Genomic DNA, 23899 nt, shown 5'->3' on the forward strand with positions numbered 1-23899 from the left:
CCCCCTCCCCAGCAGCGCGGAGACCCGCAGGCGGCGGCGCCAACGCGCGCGGGGCGGGGCCGGGGCGGGGCCGGGGACCCACCTGCGCGCAGTGGGGCTCGCCACGTGCGAGGACAGGATGCTGCCAGCCCCTGCAGAGCACAGCGGGGGCAAAGGCGGGGAACACCCCCACCGCGGCCGCCCCTGAGACAGAGCCGGAAGGCCGGAGCAGACGAGGGCGAAGAACCCCGGTTTTCTTCCAGAAGCAAAGTAGCATCCGGCTCTAAATGATAGATGATCCCATTGCAACCCCTTACAAGCAGAATTCAGAGTTGTGCATAGAGTAGCGAGGTGTTCTTTGGGGGAGAAAATTACAATTTCCAGGCCACTTCAAGCAGTTCATGGCGGGGTGAGTGGGCCTTGCAGCGCCTTTAGGGTAAGCTTCGCTTTGGGGCAGGCACCGTGGGAGGCAGCAGATAATGGCCCAAGTGCGAGGGGCCCTGTCAGCCAGGTGGGAAACCCCGATGGAGTTCCGGGGTCCTGGCGTTGCCCTGGCCCAGCCCAGCCCTGCTATAATGGGTATTTGGGGAATGAACCTGTGGGTGGAACATCTGCTTCACACCCACCCCGTCACTCAAATAGATGAAAAGTAAACATTTTAAAAAATTATGCAAAATGGAACTAAAATTGCATTTTGGAACAAATATGCATAGTTTTTTTTTCATAGCATGCATTTTCCATGATCTCTTTGAAGAGTCCTTGTATGTGTGGGTTTTGGAATTTTTTGCACCAAAATGAAAATCAATTTTTCAGAACCAGCATTGTGGTGTGTATAGTGGGTTAAGCCACCACCCGCAAAAACGGCATCTCATATAGCTGCTGGTTTGAGTCCCAGCTGCTCCATTATTTCCCCCTAAGATTTATTCATTTTTATTGCAAAATCAGATGTACAGAAAGGAGGAGAGACAGAAAGGACGATCTTCTGTCTGATGATTCACTCCCCAAGTGACTGTAACAGCTGGAGCTGGACCGATACTAAGCCAGGAGCCCAGAGCCTCTTCTGGGTCTCCCACATGGGTGCAGGGTCCCAAGGCTTTGGACTGTCCTCAACTGCTTTCCCAGACCACAAGAAGGGCGCTGGATGGGAAGCAGGACTGGTAGGATTAGAACCAGCAACCATATGGGATCCCAGAACATTCAAGGTGAGGACTTTAGCTGCTAGGCCACCGTGCCACCCCTTCCCTCCTTTTTTTTTTTTTTTTACTGCTCCACTTTTGATCCGTAGATCTTCCAGCCATAGAGCCTGTGGGAAGCAGCAGAGGATGGTCCAAGTCCCTGAGTGGAAGGCGGTATCATTGTCCCTTGGCAAACAGGCTTTCAGGCTTGTGTCTTCCAATGTGGAGGCATCAAGAGGGATGTGTCCAGAACTCTGACCTGCAAGAAATCAATCTGTAGCCTCCACTGAGAAGGGCCACCCTTCGCAGGAACGAAGTCTTTTAAAAAAATAATTAAGAAAAAAATGTAATGCATTTGAGAGACAGCATGAACTCCCCTCTGCTGCTTTGCTCCCCAAATTCCTACATGGCCAAGGCTAAGCTGGAGTCCCTGGCAGGAAACGGACTCAGTCACTGGAGCCATCCCCCGGGGACTGTCCGTGTCCGCACTGGCTGGAAGCCAGAGCCAGGTGGCAGAGCAGGGACCGGAGGCAAAGTGCCCAGATGTGGGACATGGGTGTCCTGACCACCAGGCTGAAAACCTGCTCCTTTACTACCGATTTCTGAGCACAAGTCGCAATGCTTACAGGTAACTAACTCATGTTTCCTTTCAGCGCATTCCTAGATGCCTGCTTAAGCCTGTCCCCCAAGTGGCTGGGGGAGAGGACATTCTTGCAATGCCACAGTGAAGGGCATGGGCACAGAAGCACTCCCGCCCACTGGGTTAGGTTGCACGTTGGCATGGCTTTCCTGAGCTTAGTCAGAATGAAGGGCATCCCAAATATTCACCTGTACATACAAAGCAGTTATATAGGGCTGGCACTACGGAATAGCATGTTAAGCTGCTTTCTACAGTGCCAGTATCCTTGAGGGGTGCCAGTCTGTGTCTTGGATGCTGCACTAATTTTTCTTCTTTTTAAGATTTAATTTTAGGGCCCAGAGTGATGGCTCAATTGGCTAATCCCCCTCTTGTAAGCAGCAGGCTCCCCTATGGGTGCTAGTTTATGTCCTGACTGCTCTATTTCCCATCCAGCTCCCTGAATGTGATGTGGGAAAGCAATAGTGGATGACCCAAAGCCTTGTGACCCTGCTCCGACAGGAAATCCAGAAGAAACTCCTGGCTTCAAATCAGCTCAGCTCCAGCCATTTCACGTACTCTACAAATAGCTCAGCTGTGGCCATTTATGGAGGATCTTTGTCCTTCTCTAATTCTTTCTAATAAAAAGAAATAAATTATTTTTAAAAAACCAAAGATTTATTTTTACTATTCACTTGAAAGGCAGAGCTACAGGGAGCAGGAGAAAGACAGTGAATCTTCTATCTTCTGGCTCACTCCTTAAGTGGCCGCAACAGCCTGGGTTGGGCCAGGCTGAAGCCAGGAGTCAGAAACTTTTTCTGGGTATCCCCAGAAGTGGAGCAGCCTATAAGGGATGGCAGCTTAACATCCTAAGCCACAGTGCCAGTCCTGGCTCCACTTCTGATCCAGCTGTCTGCTAATGGCCTGGGAAAAGCAGAAGGCCCATGTGCTTGGACTCCAGGATCCAAATCTTCAGCTACCTGGAACATGAAAAACAAAATCGACTCCAAGTTGTCTAGATCTCAAATGAACCAAACTTAGAAACAAGAAAATATCAAATAGGAAAAATCAGAAGCACTTACTTAGGATTCAGAATTTGATTTGGCGTTGTTCACCTGGCAGGTGCATGTGAGGGTGGCCTTTCATTCCCACCTGGGCCGTGAACGCTGCTCACTGCTTACAAACTTCACGTCAACCACAGGAGTCGTGTCCTCCCACCCCTACTCCCAGCCAAGCAATGGAGATACTGTCACTCATTGAGACCCAGGCTTTCTCAAATCTAACATTCCAAGGAGCTCGCAACAGTTTCAGACAAAATAATAATAAAACAATGAAGGCCACTTGAATGATTTTTATCAATGTTATTCTGATGCTTCTCTTAAAAAAAAGTGAAAGAGAACTAAAAGGGAGTTGAGGGTTTTTGTTTATTTATTTATTTTTAGATTTATTTTTACTTGAAAGGCAGATTTTACAGAGAGAGAAGGAGAGACAAAGAGATCTTCCATCCACTGGTAAACCCTCCAAAAGGCCGGAGCAGAGCCAATCCAGACCCAGGAGCCAGGAGCTTCTTCTAGGTCTCCTTCAGGATGGACCAAGTCCTTGGGACCCTATGTGGCCTGTGCAGGCCACACACAGGGAGCTGGATGGGAAGCAGAGCAGCCGGGACAAGAACTGGTGAACATATGGGATGCCGTTTTCACAGGGAAGAGGAAGGGCCTGTGGAGACGTTGCGCTGGCCCCGATAGATTTGGTCTTAAAGTGCAAATTCAGATTCCTTTCACATACAGTACAAAGAACTCCTGACCTCTGGCGCACACACAGTCACTCACACAGAACTATAAATAAAACACGTGGCACCGTGGCTTCCTTTATCACGTGACGAGAGCCCAGTGCCGCGGGTCTGTTTTAACAAGGTGTATCCAGCACCTGACGCGTGACAACCTGTCACTCCTGAGCTCACCTAGATGACTGTTTAGCGATTACCCCTATCACTGTCTACTACTCCCTTCGCAGCTTGTCCTTATGTAACAGGAACCTGGCTATAAATACATCTCTCCAATGTGATGAGAAATGATCCTACCTACGTCCTATCTTGCTACATCACCAGATACTGCGTGCCAAGAAAATAACTTATGTGTCTATCTGAACAATGCTTCTACTGATCCCACTGCTCGCTCTCATCCTGGTCCTTATCCGCCCAGCCTGGTCCTGAATCAACCAAAAATGCTTTACGACCCTGTATTGATAATCATCGCATTGCAGGGAGCTTCCAGAAAGAAGTGTGGCTAACCCTGTCCATCCCAAGGATCCCATTCCTTGGCCCGAGGCTCTCATTCTCTGCTGGTGGGAGCCGCTGGGGGCAGCACACACATGCTGCTGTCGCTGAATTAAGAGTTTATGTGTGTATTCAACACAGCAACAGCCTGTGGGATACAGAGCAGTGAGGGCTCAATTTGCCTCTCTGAAACATTACTCAAGGTTTTGGCGGCTGAGTCAAGGGGGAGACTGGGCACAGGGAGGCAGGCTGGTGATCCGGAGGGCCGCCTCGCCCCACGGTGAGGCACTTGACCTTGTCTGGTGATGGGTGAAATTGAGACCCTAAACATTCATGCTTCAGTGGGTTTCTAACACAGTTCTTCAAGTTGCTTACTTTGTTCTTATGCCTTTCTTGCTTCTAGAAATAGCATCTGTAAACTTGGGCTTGGGACAACTCTTTTAGCAGAGTAAATAATCCCACAAAACCCATCCCATCAGGACTATCAGCAGCCTGACTGCCTGTTTCCTCCACCTGCAAGGCTGTGAAATGGGCACAAGCCTTTCACTTCTCACCGCCTGGTAGAAACCGCGGGAAAATACAGTTTTACAAGGAGAGTCCAATATGTTCATAGGAAAAAAAGTCACAATGAAAGGTTGTTTCATGACCTCCAGGGGTGGGGGATTCAGAGGGACTTGGGGCACCTAGCCCAGGTCTTGGGGTTTGCCTGTGAGGTGCGTGCCAGGTTTGTGAGCCCTGGGGTGGGGAATCTGGCGATGCTTGGGACTCCTGACCTGGGCCCCTGGGCTCACCTGCAAGAACATGTCCTACTTAGTGAAAAAGGCAGAGCAGTGGACACAGGCCCAGCTATAAAAGGAGAATATGGCAGCTCATTTGGTGCCATAGTACCAGAACAGAATAAACCGGACAACTACCCGAGTCAAAGGATGACAGCAAAAAATCTCAGTGAATGTAAACTTGAGGCAGACTAAGTCAGCCAGTGGGCATTGGGAGGGTGACATCATCATTGATCAGTGAAATCAACAGTATTCCAGAACTATCCAAACCACTTGGGCAGAATCCTCAAAATATGTGCACATGGAGAGCCTGGGTTGGTACGAGGTGGCAGTTCCTCAGCCCTGGGCACTGTGACTGTGGAAAACCGTGTGTTTCCCCCTTTGTCTCTCCCCTCCCCCCAGAAACAACAAATAGCAAAACTGGAGTCCCTAAACCTCGACCCTTCCCACCCTGATCAACCGTGTCATCATTATAAAAAAAATAAAAATGTAAAAGACAGGTAAATTTGGGGGCTGGCATTCAGCTTGCTGGTTGACACCTTCCCACACCAGCACACTAGGCTTGCTTCCTGGCTGTCACTTCTGACTCCAGCTTCCTGCTAAAACAGACCTCGGGAGGCAGCAAGGGACGGCGCCAGTCCACAGGTCCTGCCACCCACAGTGTCGACAGACCTGCGCCAAGTTCTTGGTTCCTGGGCACAGGCTGGCCCAGGAGACCAAGCACCGTAGGCATCTGGAAAGTGAACCAGCCAATACGAAATGTCCTCCGCCTCTCAAATAAAGGTAAGTTTTTTTTTTTTTTTTTGATGCAAAAATATTTGAATTCTTTTTTAAAGATTTATTTATTTAAAAATTTTAAAAAACGATTTATTTATTTTTATTGGAAAGGCAGATATATAGATGTGGAGAGACAGACAGAATAAGATCTTCCATTCACTGGTTTACCCACCCCCAAGCGGCCGCATGGCCGGAGCCGGGTCGATCTGAAGCCAGGAGCCAGGAGCCTCCTTCGGGTCTCCCATGTGGGTTCAGGGTCCAAAGGGTTTGACATTTGAATTCTATGCCTAGATTTTTTTCAACTTTGCACAGACTCTCTGACGTGTCCCTGTAGAGGGCAGAGGTGTTGGAGCCAGGCAGCCCTGCAAGTTCCCCTGGCACACGTCAGTCTTCGGGTAATGTGGGGTGAAGACTTGTTCTATTTCATTTGTCTCCACACGTTCCCAGGGAAAGGCCAGCTCCTGGTCTGAAGCAAGAGGCCAGCCCGTGAGCAGCTTTGCCACAGCCAGGCACACACCCCACAGGTGGTGAGCTACATGTGTGCACTGCCCGCGTGTCCTCTAAGCACTACTGACCGCTGTGATACCTGTTAGAGCAAAACCCAGCAGACAGCTGCAAGCGTCCATCAGTGGAGGACTGCTTCCAGGCAACAGACAGGCATAGTGCTGACTGTTACAACCGCATCTATTGCTGAGTGGAAAAAACAGGTTGTACCATTTAAGTTTTGCCGTAAAGCCTGCTTTGCTACTGAATTGGGAAAACCCTTGCATCCACGCTGGCCCACTGCATTACTCAACGCTCTGGAGCCTTGCTGACAAGCTTTTTGGCTCATCAGCCTCCATCTTCCCTCTCCCTGTGGCTGTGTTCCTGATGCTTGCAGGGTGAGGCTTGAAACCCATCCTTTCATGAGCTCTTCAGTCACCAGTTTTGCCAGGACATTTTCATTTTCTTGTGTATAAACTGAATATCTGGCGCTTCCCATTCCAGGAGGTTCCATAGGACATTACTGTGCAACCAGGGCCTGGAAGGTGCTGCGGAGCAGGACCTGGCGGCATCAGTGAGTACCCGCTGCATGTCAGGAACCGCAGGGAGCGGGGCGGACACCCTGCATGCGTCTTCATGTGCACCAGCAGCTGCCATACCTCCACGGCAGGGGAAGCAGGCAGAGAGAAGATGGAGCCCTGTGCCCGTGACCTTCACCATGCCAACCCAGGGAACTATAAAACACCAAAACCAAGGATGCCAGGAAAATGACAGTTCTGCCCCCAGCCTCGGCAGCCGTTAGCATCCCTGGGAGATCGAGGGAGGTAGGGGAAGGACAATGGGAGGGGAGAATAGAGAGAGGAGAGAAGGGAAGACACTTCAGGGAGGAAGCTTCTGTAAGGGGGGTGGGGGCCAGTTGCTTAGCAGAAGGTCAGGATGCTGTGACTATCCCACCTGAGGGCTTCATCCAGCAATAGGTGCTAATGCTGTGTGCCAGAGACGGGGATTCTGAGGAAGTTCAGGGCAAAATCCTACAGAAGCAATGCTCCCTTAGCATACACATAAAGGGCCCGGTGTGATAGTGTGGTGGCTAAAGTCCTCACCTTGAAAGCACCGGGATCTCATATGGGTGCCAGTTCTAATCCTGGTAGCCCTGCTTCCCATCCAGCTCCCTGCTTGTGGCCCGGGAAAGCAGTCGAGGACGGCCCAAAGCCTTGGGATCCTGTACGCACATGGGAGACCTGGAAGACATTCCTGGCTCCTGGCATGGACTGGTACAGAACTGACTGTTGCGGTCACTTGGGGAGTGAATCACTGGACAAAAGATCTTTCTCTCTGTCTCTCCTCCTCTCTGTACATCTGACTTTACACTAAAAATAAATAAATCTTTTTAAAATTGCTACACCATAAAATTGGTGACAGCATTAAAAAAATAATAAAGGATACACATAAAGCCACAAGGCAAGGCCTCCTTCATGACCTACTCCCACCCCAACGCTCTCAGGTCTCCGAAAAACTGCACATCTTCCTGGAAACACACACAGGCACGCAAGCTTCCCCATCAAAAACAAGGTGTAGACCACAACAGCTGAGACGGCGCAGCATCAAGGCCATGGATGCTATTTCAAAAGCAAGACAGCAAAATTATTTCCTTTTATTCTGCGGGACATCACTGCTGGAAAGAGACATGGGTATGATCTATGTTAATTTATACATGAGGATGGCAATTAAGGCTAAAGTTTCCTGGGAACACTCGCTCTATTAACCCGGGCAGGGCTGACTTCTCTCGACGTCTCTGCACATCTGGACCCACCGTGGGGCCCGCAGAGCAGGGTCACCACAGCTTCTGAAGGATGACCTAGAAAGAAAAGCAAACAAGAAACCAATGTCTCCGCCTGGTCCCTTCCACATTGCACCATTACCGGCTCACGCTGCCCAAGCTGCTAATGTTACCAGCCTTCCCGCCACCAGCTCTTCCACCGTCTGTAAGTGAACTTGAAGACACTGCACAGCATTTACACAAAGTCTAAGCACTGTTCAAGGGCAGACCCGGTGGCGAGCCTGGCTGAACTGCCAAGATCACACCAGGAAGGCCTGCGCCTAGCAGAGGCCCATCCAGCCCCTCTTCTCACCATCAGCTCTGTGTCTTCAATGATCCTAACAAGGCGCTTCCTTCCACGTGGGTCTTTTCACTTGTAATAGCAGGTGCCTCCGTTACTTCTCAAATCGGACTCAGTGTCCTTGCCCACTCCGCCTAAAAATTACCTCTTCATTTTTCCCCCTTGGTTTAACGCCTCATTTTTCTGGAGTGTGCTGCTAAACACACTGCTAGGAGGAAAAGCGTGCGTGTGTAGGAGAGTGTGCAACCCGTGTGTCTGAAAGCTAGAAAGAACCTACGTGCGCATGCGAGTGTGTGTGTGCAGGGGAGGCGGTGTGCATCTGTGCTTGTCTGAAAGCGCCGGGCACCTATGGCTGACTGCGCACAGCAGCGGAAGCTGCCTGTGAACTTGGAGGACATCCGTTCCTTGTGGAAAAGCCCCCCTTTCCATTGGCAAATCATTTTCTCTTCCTGTGAGGATGCTGAGGGTTTATGTCTAACGGGACTCGGCTCTCAGTAGGATGTGCATCAGGATGGCCCAATCATTGGAATCCTTTCACCCAAGATCCTAAGAACTCTTGCCTCCTGTCTGCTCAGCATACAGATGCCCCCCCACCCGCCAAGCCCACCTCTCCCTGACCTTGGCCTAAACACTTCACAGGGCCCCTATCCCTGCTCCCACCATTTCCCTTACCTTGCCCACTGGGGATTATCTGAGTTCTTACAAAAACCTGCGGAGTCTCAACATTTTTTTCACTGGTTTTTCATTGGTTTAAATGCCATGTCACTCCTGTGCCCTCTTCCCCTGCCCCATGCAATCTGTGTCAGTGGTGTGAGTTTCATGGACTTGTCATTGGTTTGAGCCTGATAACTCGGAAGTAGGCTACATAAGGATGAGTGCAAAGTTCTCACTCAGCAACAACCTACCTGGTCAAAAGAGCCCGTTCACCTGCTGAGTCTCAGGATCCAAATCAATGTCATAGAAACAGGGCCGGGTGGGCAGTCCGGGCATGGTGCTCATCTAGGGTGAGAGCCAGCAGAAAAAGTTCTCAGTGACACGCTCTCCCACCCTCCCCTCGGGGAGAAGGCCCGCACTCCCAGAGAAGACAGCCATTTCAAAGCTCTCCCACCCTTCCCGTGACATATTAAAGCCTTACATGTTGTAACTCAGGCCACCAATCCTGTTAGGACCCCAAAGAAAAGCCCGCGGGCTGTCCTGGAAACCTAACGCCAAGCTTCCCCACCCTCTGTGTGCTGACGGCTGGAACTGGATGTGGCAGGAGGGGCTGCCCCCGTCACCGACCACTGCAGAGGCGGTGGAGGCCAACAGCAGGTGCAGGGCCTGCCTGCGCCACGGCTTGGCTGGAAGCCTTCGTGATTTCTGCTTCAACAATGCATGAGGACTCAGCATCCTTTTGCTCGGGCCCCAGTTTTTCTGCGCACAAGCTGGATGGCATTATAATCACCATTCTTACTGGTCCAGTGTGACTTGCTAAAAACGAAACTGGGACGCTTGTAAATCGCATCTGCACTCGCTTCTTTGCTAGAGAGCTGGCTTTGACAAGTACTTGCTTAGAGACGGATTTGTATGCCTTGTTAAGTAAAAACACAGTATATTTTTATCTGTTAACAATGTCCTGCAGAATGAATACCCAAGTTCCAAATCAGACAGGAAAACTGCTTAGGCTGAACTTCTAAAATGTGAATGTGAAAAAATGAAGGATGAGTCATCTTCTATAACATAAAACATCCACACTTCAGCAAACCCAACTCTGACATCTGAGTGCCAATCAACACTGCCTAAAATATCCCCCCGGGATCTGACCACTGATCTCCTCCTTGGGTGCTGGGACACAAGGAAATGAGCAGTGTGAAACAAGAAGGGAAATGAAGGGAATGGTCTTTTAATGGAGCAGGAAAACCTGCAGATGACATTCTAAAGGACACGTGCTCACTGGTGTGGATGAGCCAGACATGTGCATGCCAGAAAGAACTTTTAAGACAGTCCCTGGGATGGGACGATGGCTCCACTGGCTAAACCTCTGACTGCAGGTGCTGGCACCCCAAATGGGCACTGGTTTATGTCCCAGATGCTCTATTTCCCATCCAGCTCCCTGCTCGTGTCCTGGGAAAACAGCAGAGGATGGCCCAAAGCCTTGGGACCGTGCATGCACATGAGAGATCCAGAGAAAGCTCCAAGCTCCTGACTTCAGATCAGCTCGGCTCTGGCTGTTGTTCATTTGAGGAGTGAACCAGCCGATGGAATGTCTTTCTGTCTCTACTTCTCTCTAAATTAGGCTTTCTAATAAAAATAAATAACTCTTAAAAAAAAAAAATATAAGAAGGGCCCGGCGTCATGGCCTAGCGGCTAAAGTCCTCGCCTTGAACGCACCAGGATCCCATATGGGTGCCGGTTCTAATCCCAGCAGCTCCACTTCCTATCCAGCTCCCTGCCTGTGGCCTGGGAAAGCAGTGGAGGACGGCCCAAAGTCTTGGGACCCTGCACCCGTGTGGGATACCCGGAAGAAGTTCCTGGCTCCTGGCTTCAGATCGGCATAGCACCGGTCGTTGTGGTCACTTGGGGTGTGAATCATCGGATGGAAGATCTTCCTCTCTGTCTCTCCTTCTCTCTGTATATCTGATTTTCTGATAAATAAATAAGTCTTTAATAATAAAAAAAAAGAAACAGTGAGATTTTGTTACTTTTACTGTTTCCCAAAGAGGATTTTTCCCCCCTTCCAACACTAGTCAATGATAACCAGAAAAGGGAAGGAGGGGAGAGAGAGATACTACATCTGGGCCTGGTGCGATAGCCTAGTGGCTTGCAAGCACCAGGATCCTATATAGGCGCCAGTTCATATCCCGGCTGTACCACTTCCCCTGCAGCTCCCTGACTGTGGCCTGGGAAAGCAGTTGAGGACGGCCCAAAGCCTTGGGATCCCACACCCACATGGGAGACCCGGAAGAGGGCCACCTGGGGAGTGAACCAGCAGACATAAGATCTTTCTCTCTGTATCTCCTCCTCTCTGTATATCTGCCTTTCCAACAAAAATAAATAAATCTTAAAAAGAAGAGAGATACATCTATATACAAATATAAACATACCAGAAGATACCACACTTGGAATTAATATATAAAATAGTTTCATCCTTTGAGCCCTACTCGGAAGCCAAAAAGCAACCAGAAGCATCAAAATAGGGCTTCAGCTATCTGATCACAAGGAGACACATTTGGCCCAAGTTAGGAGCCAAAGGTCTCTGACGCACACTTTGCTCCAGATGACCCAGTCCTGCCCTGGGTAGGCTGTATCTCTCTGAAGGACAGACAGTTGTTGGCCATTGGCCTGACCACTTGCAGCTCTGTTTTTGTTGCTATAGTTACACGTCCGCCTGCACACAGCAGAAGTGACACAGAGCAGCTACTGCTCATTCGGTTGGGGGTTGCCCATCATTTCACTAGTACTTCTTATTCAAAAACAACAAACCCTGGGCAGGCGTTGTGCAGTGGGTTAAGCTGCAATCTGTGAGGCCTGGCATCCCCTATAGGCACCAGTTTGCTCCATATAGCACCTTTTCTGATCCAGCTCCCTGCTGCTGCACTAGGAAAGCAGTGGACGGTAGCCCAAGAGCGTGTGCCCTGCCATGCACATGTGGGACCTGGATGAAGTTCCAGGCTCTTGGCTTTGGCTTAGCCCAGACCCGGCTATTGTGACCATTTGGGCAACAGATGGAAGCTTTCTCTCTATATATAACTGCCCTTCAAGTAAATACATGTCTTAAAAAGAGTTACACAGCATTTGTCCCTGAGACGTAATACTGTTGGAAGAACCGAGCATAAGCCATCAAGAAACATTTGTTGTGATCATACAAGAGGACCTCAAAAGGTATGTGGGAGACAGGAATTTAAAATTTATTTTGGTGCAAAAAATTCTGAAATCTACAGATAGGTTTTTCAAAATACACATTTTCCCATGAACTCTTCAAAGACCGTTCATGTATATGACCATGACCACAGACGTTGAACTGGGCCCACCCTGGAATTAGTCAGGGGCATGCCAGCGCAATCATGTCATCATACTTAAACTGAAACCAAGATGGTCTACAGCAAGACTAATCCTCAAAGGCCCATGTCCAACTTTCTTCCTGGCAGGAAACTCAGCTACGGTGGCACCTGCTCGAGGGCTGTGGTAGCACAGACAGGATCCCCTCTTGCTGCCCTCACTTACCGTTCCCACCAAGGGGTACAGAAAACCAGCCCCAACGCTGGCACGGATGTCACGAATGGGCAGAACGAAGCCAGTGGGCACGCCTTTTTGCTCTGGGTTGTGAGACAAGGACAAGTGCGTTTTGGCCATACAGATGGGTAGCTGCCCAAAGCCCTGAGGGGACATGGGAACAGAGGTAAGACAAATGAAATGTTGACCACACAACACCTGGGCACAGTGATTCTATGGATTCTGTATTTTATTTGAAATATCAAATACCCTTTATACCTCACTGTATCCTCAGGAACTGTACTGTACAAGTGAGTATTTTATTCTCGTCAATAAAACCAATTAAAAACAGTTTGAAAGTTTAGGGAGTTTCTAATAACTATCAATTCCATATCAACTCATAATTCTTCCATGTAATTCTTCCACACACTCTCATAGCAATGTTGGGTAAATAGGGAGTTAGGACTGGATCCTGTCATCCAAACACAGTGTTTCAGGAGGAGGAAGCAGGCTGAGAGAACGAGGGGATTCAGACATCTAGATCTGATCTGCAGAGTTAAAACATCGTGTTAACCTACCTGCTTTGTGTAGACTTCAGCCTTGTGCTGTGCTTCTGGGAGCAATTCAATGTCGTCTGCCCCGTAGATCTTCTGTGCAATGATCCTGATTTTCTCCTCAATGGGAAGCTAATGCACAGAAATGAGAAGGGGAGAGCAGGATGGGACACAGGTGAGGAATCTTAGCCAGCACCTGGCCTCACGCCAGGGCAGGGGCCCTGAAAAGGCCAAGGAGATGTCTTTTTATGGGTGCTGGTTTGTGTCCTGGCTGCTCCACTTCCCTTCAAGTTCCCTGTTTATGACCCGGGAAAGCAGTGGAGGATGGGTCAGGGCCTTGGGACCCTGTACCAGTGTGGGAGACCTAGAAGCTCCTGGCTCCAGATGGGCTCAACTCCAGCTTTGCAGTCATTTGTGGAGTGAACCAGTGGATGGAAGATTTTCTCTCTCTCTCCTTCTCTGTGCCATATCAAGTCTTAGATTTTATAAGTGGGAACTGTCCCACAGAGATAAAGTGACCGGCTGTACATGAGGTGTGGAGGGGCAGGGCCTAGGAGTGATGACACGTGTGTTCCACGTGGCAGCGGCTGACTCTGATTTCCAGCTCTGGATCCCGACTCTGCCTTCCTGCTGATGGAGACCCGGAAGCAGCAGGTGACAGCCCCGGTAGCTGGGTTCCTGACACCCACATGAAAGACCTGGACTGAGTTCCTGGCTCCCAGTTTCAGTTCAGCACAGTCCCAGCCACTGTGGGTTATCTGGGGAGTAAGCCTCTGTCTTTTAAAAAAGAAATTCATGGAAGATGCTTATTTATGAAAAGGCTATCCATGGATTCCAAAATTCTCATTTGTACTAAAATAATTTAGTTTTACATTTTTATGAACTTAAAAGAAAAAATAAGAAAGCTATTTTATTTGAAAAGAAGAGTAATAAAAATGGGGGGGGGGGGAGAGAAAAATATCTTCCAGGTACTGGTTTATTCCCTGAATGCCCACAACTGCCAGGACTGGGCCAGGCTGAAGCCAGGAGCCAGGAGCTCCACCTGTGTCTCCCACAGGGGTGGCACAGGGCCATCTGCTGCCTTCCAGACGTTGGATTGGAAGTAAAGTAAGACTTGATCCCTGGCACTCCAACTGGGAAAAGGGCACCCCAAGCAGTGGCATTGCCTACTGTTTCACAATGCCTGCCTCTTCTACAAACATTTTTAAAATACCCTTATATATTCAAATGTGTATATACACACACATATATGAAATACTGTACTAAAACTAAGCAATATATCTGACTTCATGTCCTAGCAACTAGGGCAAAAAGTACATACTGGATGATTTTTATTTTAAACTAAAAGACTGGTAATCCATCTATAAAAAAAAGAAGTTCCTGGGGTAAGGATTGCAGCTCATTAGGTTAAATGCTGCCTGGGACATTTACCGGCCCTACTGGAAGACTTGGTTAAAGTTGTGGCTGCTCCATGCTCCGACCTGCACTAACTCTTAAGGTACCTGGAAGACAGTAGACAATGGCCCGAGTCCTCGGGTTCCTGCCACCCATGTGGGAGACCGCACGGAGTTCCCGCCTTCAGCCTTGAGGAGCCCTGGCTGGTACAAGCCATCTGGGGAGTGAACCAGCAGATGGAAGGCATTTCTCTCTGTCACTCTATCTTTCAACTAAATAAACAGGAGGGAAAATTTTTTAAAAAGAAAATTCTCTTAGGAACTAAAAAGCAATAATTTTTTGCAGGAGCTTAGTATAAGAGACGTGAAAAAGGTGAATATTCAACAGCCTTGTAGAGATGCAAAAGAGAGAATCTGCACACACATCTCCCCAAGTGAGGAGGCACCTGGAACTCCCCAAGCGAGGAGGCACCTGGAACTCCCCAAGTGAGGAGGCACTCTGAGAACTTCTGTGGCACCAGCGCGTGCAGGCAGAGTTCAGACTTGCAGATGCTGAGTGAGACAGGATGGCAGCTTTCTGCTCGTTAGAACAGAGGAAAGTTCTGAACAGAAATGGGTTCTCAAGCTGCTCCGGGTCTCTCCCGTGTCCTTCCAGCCCGGAGTTCCAGATTTACACATGGCGAATGCAGACACACCTCCTGCTCCTAACAGTTTCCATTTGTTGAAGACATACTACTTCATATCCAATAACATCCTGAAATACACAGGACAGGCACAGCTTCTGCTTGGGGTGACCACTGCGTTCACTTGGTGATGGAAAAAGTGACAAGGCTTGTTGGTGGGGTTTAGGCTTTGCACCTGAGGGCGTGTCTGAACCTGAGGTGGCATAGTACCAGGAAGTGAGCTTCTGGGCACACACCTGTTTGCCCCAGTGCTGAGAATGGGTTTTTTTTTTTTTGCCACCACCGCTCCCCTCAATCTCCCCTCACACCTCCGAGCTTGATGTAGCTCTCTGCCTTGCCAATTTGCTACACCATAGCTGGGCCCTTGAGTCGAAGGTGGGCAGCTGCCCTAGAAGGAAGCAGCAACACAGGTTAATAAGACCGCTGCCTCCTGCTCAGTCGGGCTGTGGTTGTGTGACGGCCCTTGTAATTTCATTTGGGGTTTCTTTTTTTTTTTTTTTTTTGTGGTGTTTGTATGGTGTGTGTGTGTGTTTGCACAGGGCATGCGACCCACCTCGAGGTTGTAGAGGAGTTGGAAGCTGCTGGGCGCCTGTGCTGCTCTCTGGACCGCCTGAGCCAGAGCCACAGCGCCCTTGCCCCCTTCTGCCCAGTGAGTGCACTTCACAGCGTCGAAAGCCCCGTGCTCCCTGGCGAGGCGGCTGATGAGGTCCAGCTCGGCCTGCGTGTCTGTCCTGAAAGACAGCGCGTGGTGTTAGAGCCTGGGGCAGGACAGGAGGAGCGGGGTGGGGAAAGGAGGCAGCTGGAGAGAATGGACTCAGCCCTCTCTTGCCCGTTAAGACCTAAGTGGGTTACCCACCAAAAGGGGACCTGGCTCAAGTACTGCTGCCTGGGTTTGAATTTCGGCCGGCAGCATCATGTCTTAGCTGAACTGTTCTGCCTCCTGGCCAGGCACTTCCTGTTTTACTTGCCTTGATTTCTACGTGGGTGGAAAAGGGCATGAAGAATCAAAGCACTTGCTTCACTGGGACGCAGGGAACATTTTGAGGGCAACTCCATGCAAAGCACTCAGAGTCTCAGCATGCCATAAGGAATCAATCAGTATTAGCTTGCAAAACCCAAAAAATTGCTCCCATTCCCCTGGGGTGGGGCCACCATGCCAACACACCCCCCAAACCTAAACAGCCCACACAAGTTCTTGCAGGAACGTTTTCAACTCAGTACCCTGGGTTTCCCAGCAGATCCGGCACATGAGGGAAAGCTGTAGGCTCATGACCTTCTACCAGCAGAAACAGCCTCCAGACGACGAAAAGGTCTGCCCACTTGACTCATGGAGAAGAAAGAACCCACAGGTGCCAGATCTGAGGTCTGCAGGGGTGAGCAGTGGCTCCCCAGCCTCCAGCAGGTGGGGGTCAGGACACAGGTGCACCCCCAGACCATGCCCCTAGGCCAGTAACTGAAGAACAAAATAAAGCCCAGAGCAGCGCCCTACAACGGGCTCCTGGGAGGGGCGCCCGCTCGTACTTGAATGCATTCACAGCTACCACCACCGGAACTCCAAACATTCTGGCATTTTCAATTTGCTTCCTCAAGTTACAGAAGCCATCTTCCACCAGCTTTAAGTTCTGTAAAACAAACAAACAAAACAAAAAACAAAAATGAAAAACAACAAGAAGAAGAAAAGCAAAGATCTGTGAGGTCAGTGACGGCGGGGGATGGAAGCAGTTGCAGGTTCTTCTTAAAAAGAGGAACTCGTCACCCTGAGCCAGGGGTCACGCGCTGGCAGGACAAGGAGGCAAGCCACCCACACGGTCAGGGGACGCCGTGCAGGTCAGGGCCAGTTAGCTGCTGCTCTGCAGCCTGGGACTGCACTGGGCATGACCTCCAGCCATCTAGGAAGCCCCAGCACTGACCTTTCTGCTGCCATTCCTTGCTAACTGAAGGCGATTCACTGTTCCTGCCCAAATGACAACTCCAACCTGTGTGTTTACATGCAGTACCGTGCCGCATACACTGTCTTGTCTCAGTGGGGCACAGCCACTTCCATCAGAAGACTGAGCCCGGCCCGGTGCTTGGCACTAAAGAGCCACGTGTTCCACGTGTTGTGTGTTAGCCGTCAGTATTGCCAGGACACCAGGAAGCCAACAGCGACGCTGAACTAGTTTCAGGGAACTTTGCCCAAGAAAGGCAGAGGCAACTGCATGCTTCGGAACCAAGGACTATGAAAGTAAAGAAGCACCTTTCAATGAAGACTGCATCGCTGGGAAGTTGTAAGCAACAGAGTCTCTTCCACAGGGCTGGGGCCATCGCGTTACAATACAGACACTCACCTAATAGCTCTTGTGTGACTGTCAGGCAAACTGAGCTTGATCTGTGCTAACATGGAACCATACGGAAGGTACCCAAGTTGTTCAACGAATGAGAGCTAAATTAATTCCATTTTTGAACAAACATGTACACAATCCATGAGACCATTTTAAATGTTGAGGAAAAGGTACTGAACTGTCAAGGGGGCTTGCACTGCATAGATTATGTTCTTGCATGGTTTAACTGTTTTCCCACAAAGGGTATCTCGCCATTTTAAAAACTTAAACCATATTGTGCGCTTTAAAAATGTCAAAGTCTTCTCTGAAGAGACTTCAAAGAGTTCATGGAGAAACAGAATCAGAAAATGAGTTTATTTTAGTGCAAAAGGAATGTAGAAATCCATGCACAGTCTTTTCATAATGCATATTTCCCACGAACTCTTGAAGGATCCCACATGTAAAATACATACCAGCAGTAATAGTGCTTGGTTTGTGGATCCCAAAAATAGCAGGAGAAATGGATACAGTTAGAGGCTAATAACGAAAATCATTATAAACACGATCCATACTTTTTTTCTCCCCCTTCCATGACTGGAAACGGAGACCGGGATGTATTGAATATTCTAAGGAGTGCTGATGGTTATTTACCTCTGGTCACATGGAAGCCAGTTAAGATGTCAGGCAGTTTGAAATAAGCAGAATTTCTTAAATGAAGACACCAGCTGGACCAGTTGGGGGCAGTCACAGTAATTAGACACAGGAAAGGCTTGTGGGAGTGGGGGTTGGGGGAGGGCCAGAACTGTGAATTCCCCTCCCACGCCTGAATCAGGCAGATGACCGTAAAAGGCAAGCCCCAACTCGCAGACCCGGCACACTTAAGGCGCCGGCACTTTTTTTTTCTTTCCTTTCCCTAGCTGATTTTGAAATACTTTATTTGGGGGTCTGAACAATGACCTTGATCGTTTGCAGAGCAGAGAAACTGAATGAGGTGACAGCAGCTGACCCTGCCATCTTACCCCGGAGGCAGGGGCGTGTGTGTGGGGGGAAGGGGGGTCTGTCCTGCATGCAACCACAGCAACTGGTTCTCTTTTCGTGTGTGTAATAAATGATGCCTGGTATGACTAAGCAAAGGTCTGAGCTCACAACTGTTCTTCAGGCTCCTGACGATGGACTCGCGTCTGTAGAGGAGTGTGCATCTGGGGAGCGGTCTCCCCTTGCTTCTCCCCAGAAGGGCACTCACAACTCAGCGGGCAAGGGCATGTCCCAGGTTCAAGGTCACTTCCTTGTGGTGGAGAGCTACACTGTGCATTCCAGCACATTTCACGGCATGCCAAGCACTCACCCACCAGATGCCACTAACACACTGCCCCAACTCCTTGAACCATGTTGCTGAACCCTGTCACAAGTCCCCTGGGGGGCAAACACTCATGAAGCCTTTCTGCATCCTGCACCCTGTGTGGGGGGGGCACCCCGGGCCATAACAACAATGTCACCCCCCTCATTTTCCCAGGGTCAGACTGGCATCCTCTATAAGAGATTTTAAAAAATAATAATAAAACAAGCAAACAAAAAGCTAGCAATTACCTCCTCTGTGTATTCCCTGGGGAGGGGCAGTCCTGCAGTGACCTGGAAGAAAGGAAACTGAGTCAGGGCCGGTCCTATTCACCAGTAGATTGTGCTCTAAACGGAGAAGGCCACAGGCCAGGAGTGGGGGAGTGTGCGCTGAGGGTGAGGCCGTTTCCCATGCCCAGGGCTTCCACAGGAGGCGAAGTGTGCAGCCGCCACCACACGGCTCTGGGCTGGGGGTCTGGCACAGTGGCTAAGACGCCCACATCCTACACCGGTGGGTCTGAGTTTCTTCGGTGCTGCTTCCCAATTCCAGCTTTCTGCTAATGTAGATCTGGGGAGACAGGCTGACAGTTCAGGTGATTGGGGTCCTGCCACCCATGTGGGAAGACCTAATTTGAATTTGAACTCAAGGTTACAGCCCTGGTCATTGTGGGCATTTGAGGAGTAAACCATCATACAAGAACATTCTCTCTTTGTGTATAATTTCTGTCAGCCAGCACCATGGTTAAGCCTCTACCTATGGTGCTGGCATCCCATAGAGGGGTTAGTTCGAGTTCTGGATGCTCTACTTCCCAATCCAGCTCCCTGCTAGCATGCCTGGGAAAGCAGTGGATGGCCTAAGTCTTTGGACCCTTGTACCCACACGGGAAACTTGGAAGAAGCTCCTGGTTTCAGATTGACACCGTTCTGGCTTTTAGAGCCATTTGGGGAGTAAAAGTGCTTTTCAAATAAAAATAAATAAACCTTAAACACACACATAAGTTCATAAAAAGCACAACATCTAAACAGTTGGGTGATGTTAGACTTGAAGACCAGCTGCCTCCATGAGGCTCTGGGACAGCAGTCTTGAGCTACCGTCTGACCCTTCCTCCTCCTGTGCCCCCCCCCACACCCCAAGGTTGCCAGTGGCCCTGCCTAGCGTGAGCTGCTCAAGAAGGGTTGGACCTCTGACTCCACTAAATGCTGGGCTGCTGACTGCCAGTTCCTCCAATAGAGGCAAACAGTAGTGCAGTGAGCACAAAGGAGTTGTTAATGTGTAGAGTCAGGCACATGTTCACGGACAGGCACAGGTCTCCCAAGACACTCCATATAAATGCCAATAGCGGATGGTGCTTGTGTGTGACAGGTGGTTGGCGCAAGGGGTAGCCCCCCATCCCTCACTGTTGATCCTCTATGAATCATGAGGCTAAGGAGTAAGCTTCATGCAGACACAGGTATTAGGCATCCGGCTTCCTGTGAACTTTCAGAATGTTCCAGATAATCAGGCTACTGCAACCACGGACACTCACCGTGGGGCCACCCCCATGCATCTTCAGAGCCCTCACAGTGGCGACCAGCACCACCACGTGAGGGCGGAGGCCAGAGTACCGGCATTTGATGTTGAAAAATTTTTCCATGCCAATGTCTGCTCCAAATCCTGCTTCAGTCACTGCAAAACAAGAAGAAAATCCAGTGTGAAAATGCCAGCCGACCCCTCCAACCCTCCGACAGCGACTGAGAAACCCACTCTGCTCATGGGCTCTGCTGAAGGGTCTCACCAACAAAGCCCTCGGGGCCCACGAGCTTGAGCGCAATCCGGTCTGCGATGATGGACGAATTCCCATGTGCGATGTTGGCAAATGGTCCAGCGTGGACAAACACAGGGGTGCCCTAGGGGAACGTGGGGCTATGTGAGTGGAGCTGTCGGCCCCCTGCTTCCGGGATCACACAGTCACACATGTGAGACTGTCCCGGAATTCAAAAGAATTTAAGACCTCCAAGAGGGAAAACACACGGGGCTCCTCAAAAAGTTCATGGAAACACACATGATGAGAAGACTGAGCACAGGTTTCAGAACTTCTTTACTTGAGTGGCACAGTGACTGAGACCGACAGACTGTCCCATTTGCTGGTCCACGCCTTTCCTGCAATGGCTAGGCCTGCACAGGCTGAGGCCAGGAGTCAGGAACTCACTCTAGGTCTCCTACCTGGGTCAGGGGACTCAGTGACTCAGCCATTGCCTTTGCTGCACAAGGTCTGCAGAAACAGGCCTGGGACTGAACCCAGGCACTGCAATATGAGATTCAGGGGTCCCAACCTTTCTTTTCTTTGTCTCTTTTTAAAGGTTATATCCGCTCCCATTGATAAGAGTTACACAGAGAGATAGTGTGCTTCTACTCATTAGTTCACCTCTTAAACAGCCCCGGTAGCCAGTACTGGGCCAGGCTGAAGCCAGGAGCCTGCAGCCTCACCTGGGTCTCTCACCTGGGTGGCAGGAACTAGATTGGCAGTGGAACAGCCAGGACATGAACAGCCAGCACCCATATGGGATGTCAGCATTGTAGGCAGTGGCTTTCCCTACTCGATCTCAAGTTCCCTACCAGTCTTTCTCCATTATTGCTCCAACTTTATTTAAAAGGCAGAGAGACACAGAGAGAGATATTCTATTGGCTAGCTCATTCTAAAGGCCTACGACAGCCAAGGCTGGGCCAGGCCAAAGCCAGGAAGCTGGAACTTAACCAGGTCTCTCACACGGGAGGCAGGGACTCAAGTACATGAGCTTGCACCGGCTGCCTCCCAGGGTGCACATTAGCAGGAGGCTGGATCAGAAGTGGCGGAGCTGGGTCTTCAACACGGGTACTCTGATGGGGGACGTGGGCACACTAAGCAGCATCCCGCCATGGCAAATGTGACAGACCAAGCCTCTCGTTAAAGTGCATTTCCCAGGAACCTTTGGAGGTATGCTTGTGCAAAGTCACGTCTTTCCTACTCCGACAGTGCCCTGGTCACAGCTGTGAGAAAGATGGGATGAAAGACACGAGCAGGTAACGGTGCTCTCCGCAGAGCACTGAAGAATGTCAGAGCTTAGTTTCTGAAAGGCAGGAGCGGCTCTGCTCACCTCCAGCGTCTGCATGAGGTTGGGCTTGATGGCGTCCTTCATGAGCACCGCCAAGGCACCGCTCACCCCCTGCAACACAAATGCACGTAGCATCACCTCCTGGCTGCCCAAATCCAGCCTTCTACATGCCAGGGTGCCCTCCTTTAGCCATCTTGGACCAATTAGTACCTGCACCCGGACCAGATCATTCTTTTCATTATTGTTGTTTTCTGGATATTTAAGAAAGTATCCGGGGTCTCGGGTATGTGGTAAGGACAAGATAAAAACAAGAATCATGTGCAATTTTTAGACAGACGCAGACCCCTCAGAGCTAGCGTCTCCACCAGCTTTGTGACAGACTGATGCGGACACTGGTTTCTGGCCTGGAAAAGCTAGTTACTGAGTTGCCTGTAACTCTGTGTCTAGGCATAAATGGGTAAAACCAAGCGCGATGTGATTCCCCAAAGCTGAAAGTCAATACCAACTTCTCAACCTCAGGTCTCTTTTAAGTCACAACCACAGTAGAACAAATCAGTAACAAAGTAAAAATAAAGCTTTGGTTTCTATTTATACACAACTTGAGTTTCTAAATGTTATGTTTTGGATATTATTAACTGAAAACAGGAAGCTAAGATTTCCCCCTGTTGTCTAAATTCACCTGTTAGACCACTAATCGCAGGCCAACTGTTTTGGTGTCTGTTAAGACAAACAGGCATTAAAAAAAAAATTAGTCCACAGGAATTCATATTTCAAATGTCTTGTTACTGTGCATTCAGTTCAGAAATAGGCCTGAAGTGAATGACGAGCCCCGAGGTGGTGAATGAATTATGCCAAAGGTCATGGCTGTGGAGCCAAAAAGCCTCGTGACAAGAGGAGGCTGCTCTGTGCCTCCGGGGGAAGGGCTGGGGTGATGCCACGCTCAGCCACCACAGTCCTCCCTCTCATTCTCCGTGTGCTCTGCACAGTTGAGTCATGCACCTGCTCTTGGAGATACAGGACAAAGTTACTCCAATCATGTGGGATGCCTGGTCTATCTCTGGGGCATATTACCCATCATCCCCTAAGAAGTACTTCTCACACATTTCCCAATTATCTTGTTATGCAATTAGCAAAGCCTCGCTGAGCCAAAGAGTTAATTGGATCATCTTAGATTTGCTTATTTACTTGTTTGTTTTATGCTTTCAGAGATAGGGAGAGAGCTCCAATACATTGGTTCACTCACCAAATGCCCACAGAGCCAGGACTAGGTTGGGGCCAGAGCCAAGGAACCAGGAACTCAACTCAAGTCTCCTCTAGTGGTGGCAGACTCCTAACACTAGAGGCCCCGCCACTCCTGTCTTCCAGGGTCTGCATCAGCAGGAAGCTGGAGTCGGGAGCTGATACTGAACCTAGGGACGCACTTGTGGGCCATGAGTGCTTAACTGACCCCTTCACTGCAGCACCTTAACAGAGCAAATCAGTAAATACTGGTGACAAGATGCCAAGATGGACACAGCCATGTCTGGAGCCTGGCATGCCACGCACTCACCAGGTCTTCAGCACTGATGGGCTCCCCTCTCTTGCTGGATGCCACCACCATTCTGCCCAGTCTCTCCCTCATGTCCTCCAGAGAACTGGTCAAAGCCAGGACGGCCATGATTTCACTGGCCACGGAGATATCAAACTGGGCCTGCGGGCAGGAAACAGACAAGAGCAAATCTTGTGCATCAAACCAGAAGTGTGAATTATAAAAATTAGCCTGAGGCCTATCCAGATGCCTTAGAGGGATGGAACAGCAGAAGGCTACACAAAGAACTTCACAACGACCCTCTAAAAGCAAGAATCTGTACTTCATTTCTCCGAGACTTTGAGTGGCCAATTTTAAAAAATAAATGTTCCAGATGGCTATTATTTCATCCTCTGGAATAAGGCAGTAATAGTTTCTTGTCCTACAAGGGAATAACCCAGAAGCTCTTACAGCAAAGTGGAAACAAAAAAGAAGGAATTTTTTTAAAAAATCAATTTATATACAAGGATTGTCACTTGGGGCTCTCCACCTCCAGGAAAAGATGCTGGGCGAAAAACACACAGGTGACACACAGGATTTACTGCCAAAGCTGTCAGGAGCGCTCAATACCCACACCTACTCACTTCCATCTTAACCGGGGA

General features: G+C 49.7%; 1 protein-coding gene across 1 annotated transcript in view; it reads right to left on the minus strand.

Annotated features, from left to right (window-relative positions):
• Nucleotides 1–7700: 7700 nt before the first annotated feature.
• Nucleotides 7701–23899, minus strand: part of MTHFD1 (methylenetetrahydrofolate dehydrogenase, cyclohydrolase and formyltetrahydrofolate synthetase 1) — a 63331-nt gene continuing 47132 nt past the window's right edge. Inside the window, exons 18-28 of the mRNA XM_040975464.1 lie at nucleotides 23280–23420; nucleotides 21773–21841; nucleotides 20434–20545; nucleotides 20185–20324; nucleotides 18911–18952; nucleotides 16545–16645; nucleotides 15577–15754; nucleotides 12971–13078; nucleotides 12405–12557; nucleotides 9107–9200; nucleotides 7701–7939 (exon numbers count right to left, since the gene is read on the minus strand). Of these exons, the coding sequence (XP_040831398.1) occupies nucleotides 9111–9200; nucleotides 12405–12557; nucleotides 12971–13078; nucleotides 15577–15754; nucleotides 16545–16645; nucleotides 18911–18952; nucleotides 20185–20324; nucleotides 20434–20545; nucleotides 21773–21841; nucleotides 23280–23420 (1134 nt within the window). The 3' untranslated portion in view covers nucleotides 7701–7939; nucleotides 9107–9110. The remainder of the gene's footprint in view (nucleotides 7940–9106; nucleotides 9201–12404; nucleotides 12558–12970; nucleotides 13079–15576; nucleotides 15755–16544; nucleotides 16646–18910; nucleotides 18953–20184; nucleotides 20325–20433; nucleotides 20546–21772; nucleotides 21842–23279; nucleotides 23421–23899) is intronic.

The sequence above is a fragment of the Ochotona curzoniae genome, unplaced genomic scaffold (assembly GCF_017591425.1).
Source record: "Ochotona curzoniae isolate NIBS_2020 unplaced genomic scaffold, NIBS_Ocur_1.0 contig_2688, whole genome shotgun sequence".
Taxonomy (NCBI): domain Eukaryota; kingdom Metazoa; phylum Chordata; class Mammalia; order Lagomorpha; family Ochotonidae; genus Ochotona; species Ochotona curzoniae.